Consider the following 20,022-nt stretch of genomic DNA (forward strand, 5'->3'; position numbering starts at 1 on the left):
TTAAGGTCAGGATCAAGGGTCATGCACTAAGGTCTTTGCAAGAAGACAAATACAGACGTGTGACTTGGCTTTTGCGTGTCTGCACTGATAATTGGTTTGAATGTACTTTTTGGATGACCGGGACTACCACCTCGTTATACAAGAAGTCTTCATCAAACACTGGTGTCACAGAGAAAGCTACACCCCTCGGCCCCACACATGTTCCCAGGCTGGTCGTCTCTCTAAAGAGGACGTGCCTGAAACAACAACCGCGGGTTCGCAGTGAGAAAAAGGCCCCATGTGAGCCCTGATGCTCCTGACCCTCCTGAGCAAGTAGCCTCCCTTTCAACCACACTGCCGCTGACAAATTTACGAGCCCTAGGCTGACCCATGGGCTGACTTTCCAAACATGATACTGACAGGAAAACAGTCGGGAGACGGGAGGGATGGAGGGAGGCAGGGAAGAAGAGTGAGATGAGAAAAAAGAGCACGAAGGAGGAAGAGAGGTAAGATATGTATATGCTGTGTTTCCAGTCAGTGAATTATAAATGTGTTTCTTTATGTAAAATAAAGAGCATAATTTAATTTGGAGCAATGAAAATGTTTGCAAAGAAACATATACAAATTGGAACTAACTAAGATGGTTGAGAACTGCAAATACAGACAATAAAGATGAGACAGAAGAGTCAGGCGAGTAAAAAAAAAAAAAAGCTGACGGTAATCGCAGTGGATACAACAGTACACTAATGCTTCCAGAGGTTAAGGGTTTTGACTCCCAATGAGGCCACCCATACCAAAAATGTATCCACTCCCAGTGCCGTGAGGCACTAAGGATGTGCAAGGGAAACTCTGCCCAGTCCTTCCTCATGTACGGACACTTTCCACACCTCCAACCAGCCAGTCTTGTGGTTAGCATATCTGACTGTTTTAACGCGCAGTATGGATCCACCTCCAAGAGGAAATCTCACTTTTTTTTGTCATGTAAATCTTCTCATTGTCAGTTCCATGTTACACATACTGTACAATATGGTCAGTAGGTCAAGAAGTGTTCCTAGACTCACACACACATGTTGTGTGTGTATATTGTCTGAGATTAGCTGCTGTTGAAGCCCAGCTGGTATTGTGTACACTCTGAGAGGAATGCAGCCTTGACATTCATCTAATACAGAATAATACAGAATGTCTTTGTGCAGATTAGGAAGAAAGGTGGTGCTCAGTGTCTCTCTCTCTTTTTAATAACTTCTCCCTCTCTCTCTGTTACTGCTATATTAGACTGATGAACAGACATCGGTCCAGTACGTCTCAGGCCTTTGCAGTGGACAAATCTCTCTTGGCCCGAGAATCCTGTGATAAGATTTTGATAATTATTTGGATCTGAGGTTTCAGGCTATTGGAGATAATAGTTTTGTCATCCTAAACTTCTAACAGCAACGCATTTACATTCTCAGCATTTTCTTTTAAAATGGTGCTTTTGATTAATCACATGGCACACTAAATATCAAAGTCCAGATTTTTCCCATCATTAAAGTGTGGAAGTGTCATTCAGATAGTGAAGGTTATTATATTAAATGATCATTCCGGGGTTGCTTATTTTTAGATTTTTGTCGTTGCTATCAGTAATATTAACTTGTTTGGAAGGAAAAAAAAGACTTCCTGGTTCAGCTTTGATGTAGAGTGGTTAAGATAATCTGGAGAAGCATTTGGCTTTGTTTACAAGCGGTATGTTCTTTTGGATCAGACCAGAAAAGCTGTAATGAACCAGAATTATCTTCTAACATGGTCATTAGTCACTTTTCCTCACTGTTTCTTTTTTGCAGATGATTAGGCTATATTAAGAAAAGATGTAAAACCCCTCAGTATGATTAAATCTATAATGATACCCCAAAATAAAGACCATATTACCAAGTAGCAAAACATAATCAAATAGAATTACACACTAATTTCCTTCATTAACGTATGTGGTTTTGACCATTGCTACAATTTATCCCCCGTTTTTTAAAGTACTTTTATTACAGTTGGTTACAAATATAGAGACGCCGCACTGACCTCATGTTAAATGCACTGCATTGTAGATTTAGGAAACAGTATTTAGGGAAAAGTTCCCGCCGGAGATTCCCGACTGAAATAACACACAATATTGAAAAGTAGTTCAGCCGTGCATCTCTGGGCTTTCAGTGAAAACTCAAATGACACAAAGAAAGCTTACCTTCTCCACACTTCCCGCTCACCAGTATTGTGTTGACATTGTGGACAGATGTATTAGAAGAAACATTGATTATTTTTCTGATTTTCCTCAAGGCCCACCTGCTTTTTGAATATCCATGTATCTGGTTACCGTTGCTGTTTTTGGAGCTGCGTCTGTGTGTAAAACAAGCAGTAGGTCTTACATGTAAGTCAGCCCAGGGGGAAGATTGAGGCCGGGCTAGACTGATTTATCAGTGGATCATGTGCTCTGCCTTTAAGCCGCTGAAATGCGTTGCGGTCACCGCAGACTTTCCAAAGGGAATCGCACGGAGGCTCAACTGTCTTCATGACAGAGAAACTGGAGGGGAATAAAAGGCAGACAAAGAGGTGAGGATAGGAAGATATGATGGCGGAAGGGCAAGAAAAGATGTACAAAGAGGCCGAGAAGGAAGTGAAAGGGAGGTGTTCAGAGAGAGAGAAAATAGAGTCCCAAACAGCATCGCCGGGTGAGCTGGCCTTCTATCTTGCGGCTATGGAATGCAAAGCCACCAATATTTTGACTTCTCCTTTGGAAACAGCTGCGTTTCCCTTTTTCAAAGATATTTTTTCCTTATTTATCGGATCCCTCAGGAGAGATCCATCTCCTGGCCCTGACACCGGCTTCCTCCTCTAAATCTGGGACCAGACTGGCCTAGCCCAGACACACGTATACACACGCACACTCGCACACATACACACCTGCTGCCCAAAAGCAGACGTTAACAACAGATCACTATAGCAGGCCTCTTTACTGCGTGTAGTGCTGCACATAGAGGCACATGGACACATAAGACAAACAAAATAACCTGCAAATGTATTCAAATAAAGGGACACACATACAGGCAGGGGTACAAACAAATACCCATAAGGTATTGAGGAGAACGTGGTACACCAAACACACAGACACATAGACACATGATTATGTGATCAGTCGGCAGATGGTTTCCCAAAAAGCCTGAAAAAAGGGATTCTTGACGACCATCATCCCTGTATTGATGCAGAATGAAAAAAATGAGGCCTGGTAAAAATTTAAACCCACAGAAATGTTTTGTTTTGCTCAAAATGGACTCCCATCAAAAACCATGGGAGTACATCTCTGTTTACGGAATATTCACTTAAGGCTGAAAAGTGGCGTAGCTCTACAGCAACCAAGGGAGCCGTTTCTGAGGGGGTCTGTGGTCATGACCCAAGAGGAAAAGCAGCGGCCATCATCTGCCATATAAATCGCAGAGAAAATGGAGCCGAACATCAAGGATGGAAATTCGTGCAGGAAGAAGGAACAAGATCAGACGTTTCCTTTTTGAAATAATCAGACCCCATGTATGCCATGGTCCCCAATTTATCCAATAAATATTGACTTTTATTCGCGTCTTTGAAAATATTTATGGGACTACCTGTTATCCTATATTTGGGGATTTCATATTTTGGCCAAGAAATAGTCAAATACACTTTATTTTTCAAAAAGCTGATAGATATATTGCAATTCAATCAAGTTTTATAGCAGAGAGTTGTAGATCTTGACAAACCCTTCTCTACTGGCTTTTCAAACGTTTTTTCCCTGTATCCCATAGCAACCAAAGGACACCAAATCCCGACAATCTGATCCACTGTAAACAATATATCCTTTAGTGCGCAGTGTATTGCAAGATTAATGATTCTGGGTTTAGAATTGTTGTTGTTAGTCACATACGTTACACAGTGAAGTGTTTGGTGTCACTGGTTTTGTTTATGAGTGAAGTGTTTGGTTGCGTTTATTTGCTTGTTCATGTCTAAATGAAACAGCCAATAGTTTTACTGCCAAACCAGACCCCAAAGAGAACAAGATGTTGGAGGAAGCACAAAATGGACACACACAATAAACCTCAGCAGGAATCTTGTGCTTTTATCCAAAGAGTTCAAGTAGCGTCGGTCCAGTCAGTTTTCACATTTGTGAAATTAAGTGCATCCACCACACTGTGACCACAATGCAGGACTGAATCCTTATTTTGTCTTTTGTTAAAGTTGACTCCTCTCACAATACTTAAGTGGCTCTTTACTGAACTTGCATTCGCAGTCTTTGTTCTGTACTCTTTCCACCACTGACAATTTGAGAAGGCATCTGGCTCTTCCGCACACAGAACCGAATCTTGTGTGACCACTGATTTAAGTTGAAGTGAAGTGTAGGCCATCATTAGTCTGACCAGACGCTGTTGTGACAGCTGCTCCACTGCGGCATTACATTTTTATTAACTTCCCATAAAATTGAAAAGAAAAAAGGAATTTATGCATTGTTTATTTTCCAGCTCATTTCTTTCCTGATTTCATGGAATTTTCTTATAAATGTGAAAAAGGTGTTTCACCGTCTTTTGTTGACAGCTCATTGGCTCGAATTTGGGTCGAATGAAACGAACACTTGTTTTTACAGGGACTTTTGGGGAAATCACAACTGGCCATTAATGTCAGAGAATGCAACTGTACACATTTAGACCTGTAAGTGTTCAAACAGACACAAATAACTTGTAAAGATTTATTATAGACATAGGAATGAAATGGTTGAATGTTCATACACATTTGTCTTGTTATTCCTTTGAGGTCCTTCTTCTTTTATCTCCAAACCAGTTTCACCAAATTTACAACATGCAAGCTGTGATTTGCAACTTCAGATTCATTTTGACAAGTTTTACTGATCAAAACATAAAACAAACACTGAACACGCAACTCAATGCGTGAGCATGCAAGAGACTTGCAAATGTGTCCGTGAATGACACTACCACCATTTGTGAGCCCCGTGTAAGTAGATGTTCTGACATTTGGTTTGCTTTTGTATTTCCTTTGTATTTAATGGATAACAGAAGATAACAGTGTACTGAAACAATATCCAGTGTATCAAATCACTTCTTGTGGTTTTGTTCTGCTGTACTTGTTGTGTCCTTGTTATTTATATAAGCTTATTTCATTTTAGAAATATTTTCTTTGTACCATCTCATGATGCGATCCATCTCCAATGCTACCAAGCTGTAATAGCCTCTGGTACATTTATTTTTGTTTTACAGCTGATTTCAACACCCTGTTCTCCCCCACATACTTATCAGGACATTTTCAGTGGTTTTGTCAACAGTTGATGTTATTACAGATGTGAGAGTGAATGGTGGTTGCTTTAGTCTTCCTTGTTGTCATATTATGACAGATTTGCTTTGCTACTTATGATTAACACAATTGCATCGCAAATTTAGATCTGCACAGTGTCAAAATTTGATCGCATCAGCTTTTTGCCGTAGTATGCAGACTACAGTAGAAGGAAAAGGTTGAGGCCTTTGTAGTGGCAACATGTTTTGTTACGCAATGCAACTGTACCTTACAGTTTAACGCTGCGTTACATTACCTTATTGTTACCTCATGTTACGGTATTTACCTTCTGTTACAATGCATGACTGTAGTGGACACGGGGCATATCATCAACAGAAAAACAGGGCTATTCAACTATACCCCAACACAAACATTTCTCCCTTGTTTAAATCCCCACTGCTACAGAATCAGTGCCTCCACATCTTCATCTTGAGTAAGAGCGCTTGACGAGATGGAATAAAATCTCCTATTGACACACAGGTATGACATTTCCAGCTACTTGGAGATCAACTAAAGACTCAACCGAGAGCTGATGACTGCTACCACTCATCTGTCAGTCCATCGATGGAAAATCCTGATACTACAAAGTCCAACAGTCATACCTTGGATATCTATCTGTTAGCAAAGCCCCAGCAGAGGAGCAATTACAGCAAATTATCCGCCTACCCTCAGGGTCAGACACATATACACACACACTCACTCACACACACAACCCACACACATCGCGCACTAGCTGAAAATCTCAAAATGGAAAAAAGATAGATGTGTGTCCAGACCTCATTTTATCATCTTGTATGGAATGCAGTACAGTGATGATAGAGCAAGGGGTGGTGGGAACAAAAAACATCTAGCCTGTGTGGATGTGTCTGAGTTTGTGTGTGTGTTTGTGTGTGTGTGTGAGTGTGTGTGTCCTGGGACAGTACGTCTGACATTATGTGTCATGGTTTTGGATGGTTCTTTAGAAACCCAAATGGTTTTTCAAGGATTATATGGAGGATGATGGCTATAGAAAAATGTGATTATATGGTTCAAATGGAGCCTTTGTTCCTGGGGATGCCTGTCCAGTGAGGTCATTATGTACTGTAACCTGTGGGAGGTAATAGAAGAAGAACTGGCTGGATATCCAGGCCACCGATAAGTGTGTGTGTGTGTGTGTGTGTGTGTGTGTGTGTGTGTGTGTGTGTGTGTGTGTGTGTGTGTGTGTGTGTGTGTGTGTGTGTGTGTGTGTGTGTGTGTGTGTGTGTGTGTGTGTGTGTGTGTGTGTGTGTGTGTGTGTGTGTGTGTGTGTGTGTGTTAGAGGAGAAATTACTGCTTGAATTGTCAGGGTCTTAGAAAGTGCTGTCTGTTTTGAGTTATTTGCACATACACAATGTATTACAGTCTGAGTGGCTGCGGGGCGCTTGTAGTCTGACACAACAAATCAAATGTACATTTTCTCTTTTTTTCATTTTTATTTTTTTCAAAAATTTTAGTGCTAACTACTGCACCAGGTTTTTTTAGTTTATTCCAAACAAACCGGCCTGAAACATAAAACGCATCACTTCCTGTGCACCAGAGGAATTTTCCCAGGAAAGACGCCCCACACCTGCTGTTTTGAGCAGTAAACGTGAAAACTGTCTTGCCCTGGCTGTAGGTTAAATCACTGTTTTTCCAGCAAAACGGATATTCATTTCCATAAAATAGTTGCAGATCGTTACTTTAACTTGATTTATTGCTAACTTTGAAAGTGCACGGCCCGCTGAGTCCTGAAGATATTTCTTGGTGTTTCTCAGCTGTCTGTCAGGAACATGAAACTGTAATCAGTAATGCACTGAAATCACTGCACTGATTCATGCTGGACACACAGATTAAAACTGTCGGCTGCTGTTCTCTGTTTGCTAATGGGCCTTGACAGTTTGCAAATGGGCTGGTCTAGCTGCCTCATATCTTCGCTATGGACTAATGCTCCTGCCTGGCCCTGAATTCTCACATCACTGACCTCCGGGACCACGAGTGAACGCTGTGCATCACACACACGCCCCTTTTTCTTGTGTGTGTGTGTGTGTGTGTGTGGGATCACATAATGCATGTGTGTCTTTGCTTTGACATTTAAATTACTGTGTGTGTGTATGTCAGTGCCCATGTGTGTGTGGTGACAAAGCTGTGTGTGTGTGTGTGTGTGTGTGCCTACTTGCATTGGACATAAACTCTCACTCTTGCAAGTGGCCCTTGGCTGGTCCTGTGGCGCTCAGTGTGTCGGCTTTGATGCTGGTTCAGGGGAGAAGATCAGAGCACAGGATGAGTCTCTAAAGACACACACATATATACACACACACACACCTCTGCTCAAAGCAAATGATGACTCCCAGCGGACCCCCAACCCCTTCGTCCATACCTCGACCCCAGGAGCTGCCTTGCAAGCTGCCTGACTACAAAGGGCCAAAAAAAAGCTCCTGGTGTCAGCCAAGCATAGTGGCAACACCTCGGGCAGATCACACTACTATGGTATGTGTGTGTGTAGTTGTGTGTGTGTGCGCGCGCTGTAAGCTTTGCAAAATTTTAAATAATGTCTCTGTTTTATCATTCCACCCCGCTCCGATGCCAAATGTTTCAGAGTTTGAAGTATAAAAGCTGGCTTGAGCCTTTACAGAAAGTGACGTGTTTACAGCATAAAGTTTTCCATTTAATGAGATGTGTCTCCTTTTAAATGAAATAGTGGTGATCACCGAAGATTTGCGATCGGCAAAAATGTCCTGAGAAAGTGAATCTGACGAGCCAACTTTAATTAGATGGTACTTTGGAGGAATTAACGATAAATAGAAGACATAGAGATATCTGACCTATCCTCTGAAACCATCAAGTCTGAGAGAGAAAACAGACAGATTATGGGCTGTAATTACATAAACACAGATGGATTCTTCTCATGCCTTGGACATCCAGAACATTTTTTATAGGTTTAGCCCTCCGCAAAGTCTTTAACAATCTTGACAGGTTCTTGGTGTGCAAAAATTTAATTGAAGGGTGTTTGTGAAAATGTCAGCTTTTTGATTTTCTTTCCTTTCCCGCATTCACTTTCATTCTGTGTCTCTCGCTCTTAACGTCTCCTTCACTGTGATGCTTGCGGGTCATGGGATATAGTAAATTAGAGATTTAATTAGAAAGCAAAGATTTTCTTAAGGATCCAGTTTTGGCAAGTTTTATTCATAAAAACTTGGTCATGAGGTAGATACTGTAATCTTTGCTGTGCTGTAGAGAAAAGTTCCGCTTGTTTTACAGAAACACTGGCCTCTTGTTCCCATGTTAGTTCAACAAGGTCAGTGGTTCCTTTCATTAATAGGACTGCAGTCATCCTATTTCTTCAAGGAGGAAAAAAACCAAACATAGCCTGCTAAAAGAACAGTAAACCGGAGCATTAAGATGTCTTTTAAATCATACTTTAACTGTTTCACAAACCAAATATTATCATCCACTATTTCCTGTTGGAATGTAGAAGAAGTAAACTGTGGGTTGTCTGTTGCATTGTGGGGTAGTTCTGGACAAAAAGGTGTCTTGCATGTTTGAATGTGCAGGACTGAGCAAAACACATTTTTAACTTCTTGAACAATCCCTTCAAAGCTGCCCAGAGCAAGGCTCCAGTAGAGATGTTCCCTGAATCTCATTGATGTGCTGCTGTTGAAATATTGTGCTGTGTTCTCAGGAAATCTTCCCTGACAGTCCTGTAGGCTGCTATTTTCATACATTTGGACCAGAACAAACTTGTAGTAGACCTTCCAGATCGCATCATAGCAGCTTTATTCTGCAGTGAGGACAGGGCCAAGAGTGAAGCTCATAGGATGAATTAAAGAAATAGTTACCCCTGTGATGATTCTGGTAATCTTTACACTTATATTTTACACAGACGTATATATGTTACACATACACATCACACAGTCTTCCATATGTGCTTTTTTGTGTGTATTTTTATCAGAGGAAAAAATCACTGTCTGTGTGCTCCAGACTTTTCTGAATGGCAGTGCTGATGTGAAATTGCATGCCTATCCACTTATTATGATCTAAATGTGCTTTTTTAAAAACATTTTTTAGAAGTCTTAAGAAATAAAGTATTTGATCTGTTTAAAGTAAGACTATGTAACTTTTGAAATGAGAAATTATACGCTTCGTCTAAAAAAGAAAAATGAAACACAACCTTATTCAGTTTAAAACACACAGTGGTTTTGCAGCCACATCCTTACTTGGTTTGGTAGCTAATGTTAGCTAATGTGAGCATACTTTAAATAGATACTGTAGTGCTGTAAAACTGACATTTCTAAATCATTTCACTGACTTTATGACTGTTCTCCTCCTTTTTAAAGCGACTAGCTCAAGCATTTTGGGAATTGGAGGGGAATACATTGTACCATTATCCTGTAAAAGCTAATTGTGGCTATGGTAGCAGCTGTTCAGCATAATTCATGTACATGTCTTACTTTAATGTCCCATAGCACAAAACATCTGAACTGGTTTAACATGCAACTGTCTGAGGTGGAGGGATTTGGATGAATGAATGTTTTACATGTCAGCAACTGTGGGAAGGATGAGAAAATCCAGTTTAAATTGACAGTATGAGCTAACTTTAGCTGTCTTTTTCTCTGTGTCTCTCATCACACTGGTACTAGATATAACAAGAGCTCCTTTAAGAGCCTGTTATCTGGGTCACAGGTGCTCTTTTCTCTGTAATCGTCATTATAGTGAACACATAAACTGGATACAAAAGTAAAACTACAACAGGAGATATATTTTTGAAAATGCAGTATAAGTAGGGATGTAATTCAGAAAGATTTTAGACCATCACTTCACAGAACTGTCACAGGCCTGACTAAGGTAGTTGTAGTAATAAAAAGCATTAAGGCTTCAGCTAAAAAGTTAATTGCTCATTTAGCTTTGAGGCCAAAAAATCTTCAATAATCATCTTATTAAAATGGACAGATATTATCTGATAACATAATTACTTTTAAAGCAAGCATCCATAATGTTCCCGTTATCACAGATAGCGTTAATGAAAGTGGAAAGAGCATTTTGGTGAAGGGGAGGCGGTTGTCAGTTGTTTTGCTCTGTGGTTGTGGGACGTGTGAGTGAAAGCAGGAGGGATTTGATGCAGGCGGCCATAAGCCAGCTGTCCCTCCGCGGGATTGGCTGGACGGCATCAAGAGTGCGAGCAAAGCGTTGACCACTGACCACAGACAAGTCAGGCTGTCAACCACCACCAGGCCTCTCCTACACAGTCCTGCTTCTTCTGCTTCACATTGAAGAACACAGCAGTTCTTCTCTAAACTATTGTCTTTTATTTTGTGTTTATTTATTTTTTTGAATTAGTCATCCTTCCTTCTCCAGTTTATAGCTACCATCACTTTCTATTTTGTTATTTATCTATCATACCTCCATCCTCACACACTTTCAGCATCAGAATCAGAATCATCTTTACAATCTTTGACTCCAGTTTAGTCAGTTCTCAATGTGCTAACACCACAAACATCTTCAGAAATATACATCAGGAATGATGCTGTACAGGTGAAACTGTTTCTGTGAACTGTAAAGACAATACATATAGTGCAAAAGAAGTGAAGAGTGCAAGGAGCGAAACAAAAAAAGTTTTATATATATATATAGTAGGTGGTTATGTACAGTATACAGCTTGTTCAGATATACAGCATTGAGTGAAATGTATTACACATTTGGTATTTTAGACTAAAATAAATACATATAATTTGTAGGTACAGTGGGTATTATAGTGTTCCAGGCTTATTACACAGTGTTACAGTGAGTTAACTGTTCATAAGGACAGCGAGGCAGAAGAAACGTTTCTTGTGTCTGGTGGTTTCAGTGTATGGTGCTCTGTAGTGCCTGCCATAGAGGAGAAGTTGGAAAAGGTTATTTCCAGGGTGTGAGGGGTCTGCTGAGATTTTCCCTGCCCGTTTCCGGACTCTGGAGGAGTACAGATCCTGGATGGTGGGCAGGTCGGCACCGGTGATCTTTTCTGCAGACCCGCCTGTCTGTTGTAGTCTGTTCCTGTCTTGTTTGGTGGCCGATCCAAATGATGGAAGTGCAGAGAAGCCTCAATGATTGCAGTATAAAACTGGATCAGCAGCTCCTGAGGCAGGTTGAACTTCCTGAGCTGGCGCAGGAAGTACATCCTCTGCTGGGCTTTTTTAATGACCGTGTTGATGTTCAACTCCCACTTCAGATCCTGGGAGATTGTAGGACCCAGAAACCTGAAGGCTTCCACATCTGACACAATGCTGTTGAGTATGGTGGGGGGACAGTGATGGAGGGTTTGTCCTGAAGTCTACGCAGTTTTGAGCGTGTTCAGCTCCAGGTTGTTGGGAACGCACCACAGGGCCAGCAGGCTCATCTCCGCCTTGGATGAGGCTGATGACTGTTGCATTGTCTGCAAATCTCAGCAGTTGAACAGATGGGTCTCCTGAGGTGCAGTTGTTGGTGTAGGGGGAGAAGAGCAGTGGACAGAGCACGCATCCTTGAGGAGCGCCAGTGCTGACTGTCCAGGTGCTGACTGTCCAGGTGCTGGAATTGATTTCTCCCAGTCTCACCTGCCACTTCTTGTCTGTCAGGAAGTTTGTGATCCACTGACAGCGGGCGCAGTTGGCTGGGTGACTTTGGTGAGGAGGACCTCTGTGATGATGGTGTTGAAAACTGAGCTGAAGTCCACAAACAGCATCTTTGTGTAAGTTCCTGGGGAGTCGAGGTGTTGCAGGATGTAGTGCAGTCCCAGGGTGACTGCATCCTCCACAGGAAAACTGTAGGGGGTCCAGCAGAGGGCTTGTGCTGTCCTTCAGGTTTATTAAATGATTTGTTGCGGTTGCTGTTTTTTAGTTATCTTTACTCCTGAGGTTGTTGTTATCAGTCACTGTCAGATTCATTTTTGTCTCTTCTTCTGTATTGTCTGCCTGTTTGTCCACTCATCCGCCCACCTCTCCTCACAAAGACAACCTTCTGGCTCAAAGATTGCTCACTTGTCTTTCTTTCAGCACCCTTTTCCCTTTTTTCCCTTCCTTTGCTTCTTAAAGGGGCATGCATCTCAGTTCATAAAAAGCCTGCCTTACATGCTGAAGTTCAAGTCTGTGTTTACGAGGGTTGAACTGTGAGTTCAGCTCTATTAAAACCTTTTAAAGTATTTTTTTCAATGTCTTTTTTCAAACAACGTATAGCCCAGTGACAGAATTGGAGTATTATATACCTGCTGATAGGCTGTTGATTTGGAGCAAGCATTTCATACGTAATAATAATCATATGAGAATATGATTGCAGATGTGACTTGACTTATTAGCCTTTTTAGACTTTGAGATTTCTCAGAGATTGCTTTTATGCTCCAAATTGTATTATTTAATTTGTAGTCATATTCACAAAACAAGGTTATAAAGCAGTTTTCAATTTTAAGAATGTGAGCAGACTGAATATAAGGACATGCAATAGTAAAAGATTCCTAAGGTCAGTGTGTGTGTGTGTGTGTGTGTGGGGGTTGCTATAATACCTACAGCAGTAGGAACAGCGCAGCAGAGCCAGATGTTGCGCAGGTGGAAACGAGAGAACAGCTCCTATCAAAGCGTCCAAGTGAATCTGCAAATCGTCCTTCTCACTCTCTTTCTGTCACTCTCTTCCTCTCATGGCATCCCAGACTCTGTCTCTTCTCCTGCTATGTTTGTCCCTTCGGCCTTTCCATCTTCATCTATGTGACACCAACTTTGTCTTTCTCCGTCTGGTCTTGTCATCTTACTCACTCCTCCTCCTCTCATTGTGTTCGCTTGTATTATTTTAACTAACACAAAGGCTTTTTTTATTGACATACAAATGATGCTTTTTGTCTTTTCCATTCAACTTTATTCACTCATCCATCATTTTCAAACAAACGTCTTCTCCAATAAAACTAATTTCTCTTTCTTGCTTACTTCATTTGTTTCTTTCTTTCTTTTTCAATCTTTCTCTCAATTTTTCTTTTTTCTTTCTTTCTCAAATTGTTTCTTTCTTTCATTCATTCTTTCTTTCTTTCTTTCTTTCTCTCTTTCTCTCTCACTCTCTTTCTTGCTTTCTTTCTTTCTCTATTTCTGTATTTCTCTTTTTCACTCTCTTCTTTCTGTTTCTCTTTCTTTCACTTTCTCTTTTCCTTTATATATTCCATTTATTACTCACCCTGTCTTTTCTTTCACTTTACCCCCTGTGTCTTTTTGTTTCTCGTAGCAGATCAGAAATAACATTGTTTGAGTGAATCATCACAGAAAGTCCCTGATATTGTCAGCTTTAACAGTTGACTGTTTAAATAAATATATACTTTGTCATATTGTGTGTTTTGGTGAATATTCTCAGGAACTCATGACTAAAGATGGTTGGGTGGTAATAAAATAAAACCATAAAGCACACTCACAGTTTAGTGTTCACACGTATCACACGTTTTCCTGCAAATTCCTTTGTGCACAGTTTGTACCAAATCACTAAGATAATCACTTTTTTCCCATCTTTAGAATCACTCGGAATGAATCCCTCTCTGAATCATCCAAATCTAAATCCCTTTTCCCTTCTGTGTGTTCCTGTCTCAAAGCTCACGTCATGGTAGATTATTACAGAGGTTGTGCTCCCTGTACGCGTCGTGTGAAGACTTCCCTTTGATTTTAGATGCGACCCTCGGTGGATTTCAATCGAATTTCAGGCTGAGAAGGTGGAGAAGCAGCTGGAATGCTACTTAAGGCCGTGGCTCCCAGGCCACTTCGCAGAGGACTGCAGTGATAAAGTATGATTATGTGAGATGTGAGATGTGAGACTACAGCTATCTAAATATTTCATCGTTTTAATTGTTTGCCTTCATCTTGTGGCTGTTCAAAACAGATCCCCTCTCTTGAGATTTAAAAAATGATGGATTTGAACTTGAACCGGCTCGTGACTCGTTGAGTGAGCTCAGGAGAGCCCTGAGATTTTTTTCAGTGAGGAAAATCAATGAAAAGTGCTCTGTGAATTTCATTCAAGCCTCTTGAAATCAGTACATACATCTTTCACCTCAGTGAAAACAGTTTCTCTTCCAGACCAGAATCGTTTTCACTCTTCCTATAAAATTTCACATTTTACAGGAAATACAAAGAATAAAATGAAACACTAAAAGGAAATGGGTGAAGTCGTTACTATTATCTCCCCATCAAGGCTTTGAAACCTTTTACTGCGTCACTGGGTCTGTCTACTAAAAGACTGGTTATACCAAGTCTGTGCATGTGCAACTGGCCTTACACAACATTTCAAATATGCTGCTTTGACGTCATATCAAACAAATTCTAGATGTTAAGAATTTCACTGCTGCAATATTTCTTATTCTAAATAACAACAGAGACATTAACAAACATAAAATGGCAGCAAACCTTTGCTGGCAGTTACATCTAAATAAAATCCAATATTAAATAGTTACTCAAGTGATTTTGTATTTATATTTCTGTAAAGTGGATGACCTATAAGAAACAAAAGGTCAGAATTGAAGAAGCAGAGACCAACATATCCTGAATTTTAGTCACTAGGATTGGTCAACCTCCAAAAACTCTACATCTTACACACAATGCAACATATAGCATCTTTATTCATTCATTAAACACACATGCTTTTCAAACACCAATCCTCCAATTTGTAATACAGGCTTTCTTTTACCAACGTTAAATCTTCAAGCTCAAGCAGAGATAATCTCGATGACGTCACTGTGACATCATCCGGTCATTTTCTCAGATTTGACAAAGCTCATCTTTGCCAGCCACAGAAAACATTATACAAATTGACTGTTTTCACAAATTGAGTTGTGCTAACTGTGGTGAGTAAACTGAGCATGTGTAGGATTACTTTGAGTGCCCTTTAAGACTAATATATTACATTAAGCTACACTGTAACAGCAGCCGTACACTATTTATATCTTGTTTCATTTATTACTGGAACTGGTGCGATTTGCAAAGTTAACCTTTGTTTGGTAAGATGCTGAGATTGTCAGTACAGTCTCTATCACTATCTGTACAGGTGCTGGATATTTTGTACATCTGACTATTGTATTTTTGAAGCAAATGTAATAAATATTTGATACATACATGTGAAACTCCTCCTGACCTTCTCACCACCTACACAAAGTTTATCAAAGAGCTTTCGTGCCAAAAAGTCAGTAGATTCTTTAGGAGGGAATATAAAATTTCAAGCTGTTGGTCTTCAGGCCCGGGGGTGTTGGAAGGAGTGTTGTAAAGTCATTTAGAGTACCATGACCTCTGCTCAAGGCCTACACACACACACATACACACTCTCTCTCAGACAAAGTTTAGCTGATTTATCTACCCTTCAACACAAGCCCAGATATCACACACAGTTACTGCAACATCTGCGTGTGTGTGTGTCTGTGTCTGTGTGTGTGTGTGTGTGTGTATGTGTGCGTGTGCGTGTGAGAGTGTGAGTGTGAGTGGGCAGCTCATGGAGTAAGATGATGAAATGGTCACTGTCATATCTAATAGAAGACACAGGGACACTGATGGGAATAACATCTCATTCTCTATAGGTGGTGTCCTTTCCTCTGAGAAGCGTTTGAAGTGTAAAAGAGACCGGACCTGCTGAGTCGTAAACTGAGACGCGTCAATTACCATAATTAGTTTTGACCGAGTTGCAGCAATATGTGGTTCAGAATTGAAGTTCCTCAGAAATCCTATGAAGCTAGACAGACATTCCTTCCCTCCCTGCCTTTTTTGCTTGGTTTATTACTTAAGTTTGGCATTTATATAAGTTGCAAACGGCTGGGGACGAGGGGAGCTTTGACCTTCCTGGGTGTGGGTATGAGGTGGGGCTGGCACTTTTGAGAGAGTCTGATTGGTTCCAGTATTCCCACATCAACACAATTTTCTCCTCAGCTGTGACTTGGGGAACAAAATGTGTCATTGGTCCATTTTGGGTGGGTCCCCACATCATAAAATTACCAGAAAGTTTTAACAAGCCTGGCTCAGGTACAAAAATAAATTTTTCTTACCTCAGGTTTGGGCTGTAAAAGTACCCAAATTAATCTTCTAAATATAATAGCTGTTTAAAAAAAATCAAAATGTGACTTTTTTTGACTACTTCTGTTATATACTTTCTTAAATACCGCTGATACTTCTGGACACAATTAATCATGAAGCCATGTGTTGGAATAATGGAGGAAGATGTTTCTAGTGCAGCCTGCATTTATCTAGTCACAAAGACTCTCACACATACAGTATTTACCTTTAGCAGAGCCAGGCTAGCTGTTTCCAGGTTTATGCTAAACTTAGCTGCAGCTTCATGCTGTCAACATATTTAAAATAAGCTTTTCCCAAAGATGTTGAACTATTCCTTTAAATCCTGTGGAGTAGACAATGTATAATGATGAATATATCTATGTTTGGTCCACTGCAGGTGAATAACTTAGTCGGTTGTATAAATCCAGCATTGGTTCTCAGTCAGTCTGCACTCTGTGGTGGTGAAGCCGCAGCCTGTTGAACCTCACTGCACTGAGTGGAAACTGGCATGGAGATGATGATAGCGTATGTATGTTTGTGTGTATGTGGTTGTGTGTAGCATACAAGAATGTCTTTAAATCAGTAAGAATGAATAGTAAGAATGTGTTGATGTGTGTTTTGGGTGCTCAAGAAATTAAGTTGGACTACTTTACTTTTGTGTGTGTTTTTGCAGAATATAGCACATATCTGAGGTTTTAGCTACTGTTTATGCCTACCAGGGTATTTCTGTGCACGACCTTCTAATTGCATTCGCCATGCCCCTCTTTATTCATTTTCCCCCTTCTCGCTCGGTGTCCGTCGTCAGACTGACTCTGCTGGCCCTTTGCTGTGGGAGAAAAAACCTCCAGCTGAGACAGGAACCGATTCCCCAGAGAGCACATTATCATTATGGCGGATATTGTACTTAAAAGTAGAGGAGGGAGCGCATTTGTTGGTTTTTGTCATTTCACGCTGTCAGAAGTGGTCTCAGAATGTCTCTAGGTCTGCTGCCACCGACAAAAAAAAATCATGGGCTTTTGCTCCGGACTGACGATAACAGGAGTTTATTTAGGGAAAACTGAAAGCCACAAAACCTATTAGACATTTAAGTATAAATCACATGTGATGGTTTTAAAGGCTTTCATGGTTGATCTGAGCGCAGTGTCTGTGAAAAGAATATCCGCTACTGTACATCACTCACTACTGTATATTTACACGGAAACCCTGTTTGTAAATATGTAATTTAACCCTATATCCTGAAAAAAATGGAAGTTCTCATTTGTATAAAGCGTAAATGTAATCAAACAACATGAACAGTAGTAAGAAATGCAAAAGTATACCAGTGTTTTATTTAAAGAGAGGTGTTTTTCTTTCCTTCTCGCTTTCTCTTTGTTGATAAAGTTGTGACCCAGTGCGTGTGTGTTTGTGTGTGTTTCCATCCCATAGTGGAGTACGACAGGGAGCTCTCTCCACAGCGGCGTCACCACAAGGAGTTTAAGTTCAACCTCTCGCAGATCCCCGAGGGCGAGGCCATCACCGCAGCCGAGTTTCGCCTCTACAAGGAGTGTGTGAGCCGCGCCTTCCGCAACGACACCTTCCTGCTCAAAGTCTACCAGGTGGTCAAGGAGCACCCTGACAGGTAACACAAACCCACAGTTATAAGCATGTAGATTATACTGCAGCTCCTTGTTTCATTTCATTATTGAAGCTAAATACATTAAGTTAGATTATAAAGCCTAGGACTCTTGTGGCTGCATCCTTATAGCAAATGGAAATATTACATTTTCCCATTATCCAGCATGACATGTTTGGCATCATTAGAAACTCTGGGATCCTAAAGACATGCACAACATTTGTGTGCATTGATAACCAGAGTTATACTGAAACTACAATTTAAAGTAATGTATTGCCTTAAAAAAAGCATGCCATGTCAACCTTTTTCTGGATACTGAAGGTTAAAGAGTATGTTTTGAAAAAAAGTTGCCTCTCTATCTTTCTATCATTCTCCCTGTGTGTTACACAGACTCTGGCCTCTCACCATGTTTATCATGTAAAATCAAGCAAAACCACGTCTTACAGAAATAGCACAGCTTCAAAATCCTCCCGTCCCCCAAATGAGCACAGCTAATACATGCCAAACATTTACATTACGTCTACAGGGGTAGATAAACATCCAGTAAGATTTCTGAATGATATTTGTGTTTTATGAAGCCCTCCCAGTGCGAACCAATACTAACATGAAGAGAATTTCTGATATACACTTTTAGGCCAACATCTGATGTCGCCGGGTATATTTTGTTTATCAGTGAACACACATCAGAGTTACTGTGTGCTAGCCTTTCTTTATGTATAAACTGTAAAGCTGTAGATGTATTGAGAGCCATTACACATGATTAATATGTTATTTTGTGTTGAGTAACGTGAAGAAACAAAAATACCTTTGGGTGGGGTCTCTTAACACCAAATGTTCTCAGCCTGCAATCCCAGGATAAAACTGATCCACTCTGAAGTCCTCAGATTGAGCAAGTTTAACACCTTCAGCTCTAGATGTTTGCAGAGTATATTTTTCTGTCTGTCAGAAGGTTTCTACGGGTATCAAAAGTTACTTATTTGCTGCATTCCTTTATCCCTACAATGGGTGGTTTGTACTCTCCAGCCTGGAGGTAAAGCCTTTTATTTTTGGAGATATTCAGAGATTAAAGGGCCCATATATCTCCAATTTCTGTATTATTGTAGGACAGGTTTTCTACCTTGAAGGAAATTACAGCCTGGATGGTGCGCTATCAGGTAGAGAAAGATTACTGCCTCTGGTTTTACGTTTCATGAGAGTGAATTAAAGGTGCAACATGCATTCAGAGACTAAATCAATCTAATTACTTTATAGTCTCGTCATTAATATGAATGTTTAATTAACTGCTCTGAAAGTATCTCCTGAAGATTGATGGGCAACAATATGAGAAAAAGTAAAACCTAGCAGTAAACAGTTATTTGCTCTATAAAGGCTTTGCTGTTGTTTTTCTAATTTTCTGCTTTTTTACAAAACTGCACCTTTGTAATCGCCCAATCAGCGGGGAGCCTATTAACTTTCTTGTGCCCCTCCTTCCCGTAAAAACCTGACTCCTGTTTTGACTCTAAGCCATAATGATAGAGCGCTTAATTAGCCTGACACCCTTTGTACTTTTCATTTGATTGGGGCGGTTTCGCTAACAGCAGGCAAGGAATGTGGGAGACTACAATGCCAAAAATGTGGCAGGTCTGACATTGAATGAGAAAGGGCAGGTTGCTGCGAATGCTGTTTTAACTGACCAAGACCCATTCAGCAGCATTTTGCCAGCCATTATACTGTACCAAAGAGGGTGATTTCATTCCTCTCTTGTCTTACTCACAAACTTCAACTCCTACTAGATGGAATATTGCCGTTATTCTGATTCTTAAAGTGCTTAGGTGTACAGACGGAGAGCTCTTCCCTGATCCTTTCCCTCCAGATGTCCTACTCGCATATTGCTTTTACAGTCTTACAAATATGCCTTTTCAGCAGTTTAAAAGATGAAAGCACATTAGCTTTGACCTACACTCTCCCACATTGCATTACATTTTAACAACAGCTACTGACAAGACTTATAAAGGAGATTTATTGTAGCAAAAAAAGACAACTTTGACCTTTAACCTAATTATTCCAGTTCATTTAAGCAGTCAGTCAATAAGAAGTTTTACAGTAGGCTCTCAGTAGCCTTCG

The 20,022-nt window shown here is 40.5% G+C and overlaps 1 protein-coding gene across 1 annotated transcript in view; it reads left to right on the forward strand.

Moving 5' to 3' along the window:
* Positions 1-20,022, forward strand: part of bmp6 (bone morphogenetic protein 6) — a 45,679-nt gene that overhangs the window by 10,710 nt on the left and 14,947 nt on the right. The window contains exon 2 of the mRNA XM_062441700.1: positions 17,733-17,925. Coding sequence (XP_062297684.1) covers positions 17,733-17,925 — 193 coding nt within the window. The remainder of the gene's footprint in view (positions 1-17,732; positions 17,926-20,022) is intronic.

The sequence above is a fragment of the Scomber scombrus genome, chromosome 20, assembly GCF_963691925.1.
Source record: "Scomber scombrus chromosome 20, fScoSco1.1, whole genome shotgun sequence".
Taxonomy (NCBI): Eukaryota; Metazoa; Chordata; class Actinopteri; order Scombriformes; family Scombridae; genus Scomber; species Scomber scombrus.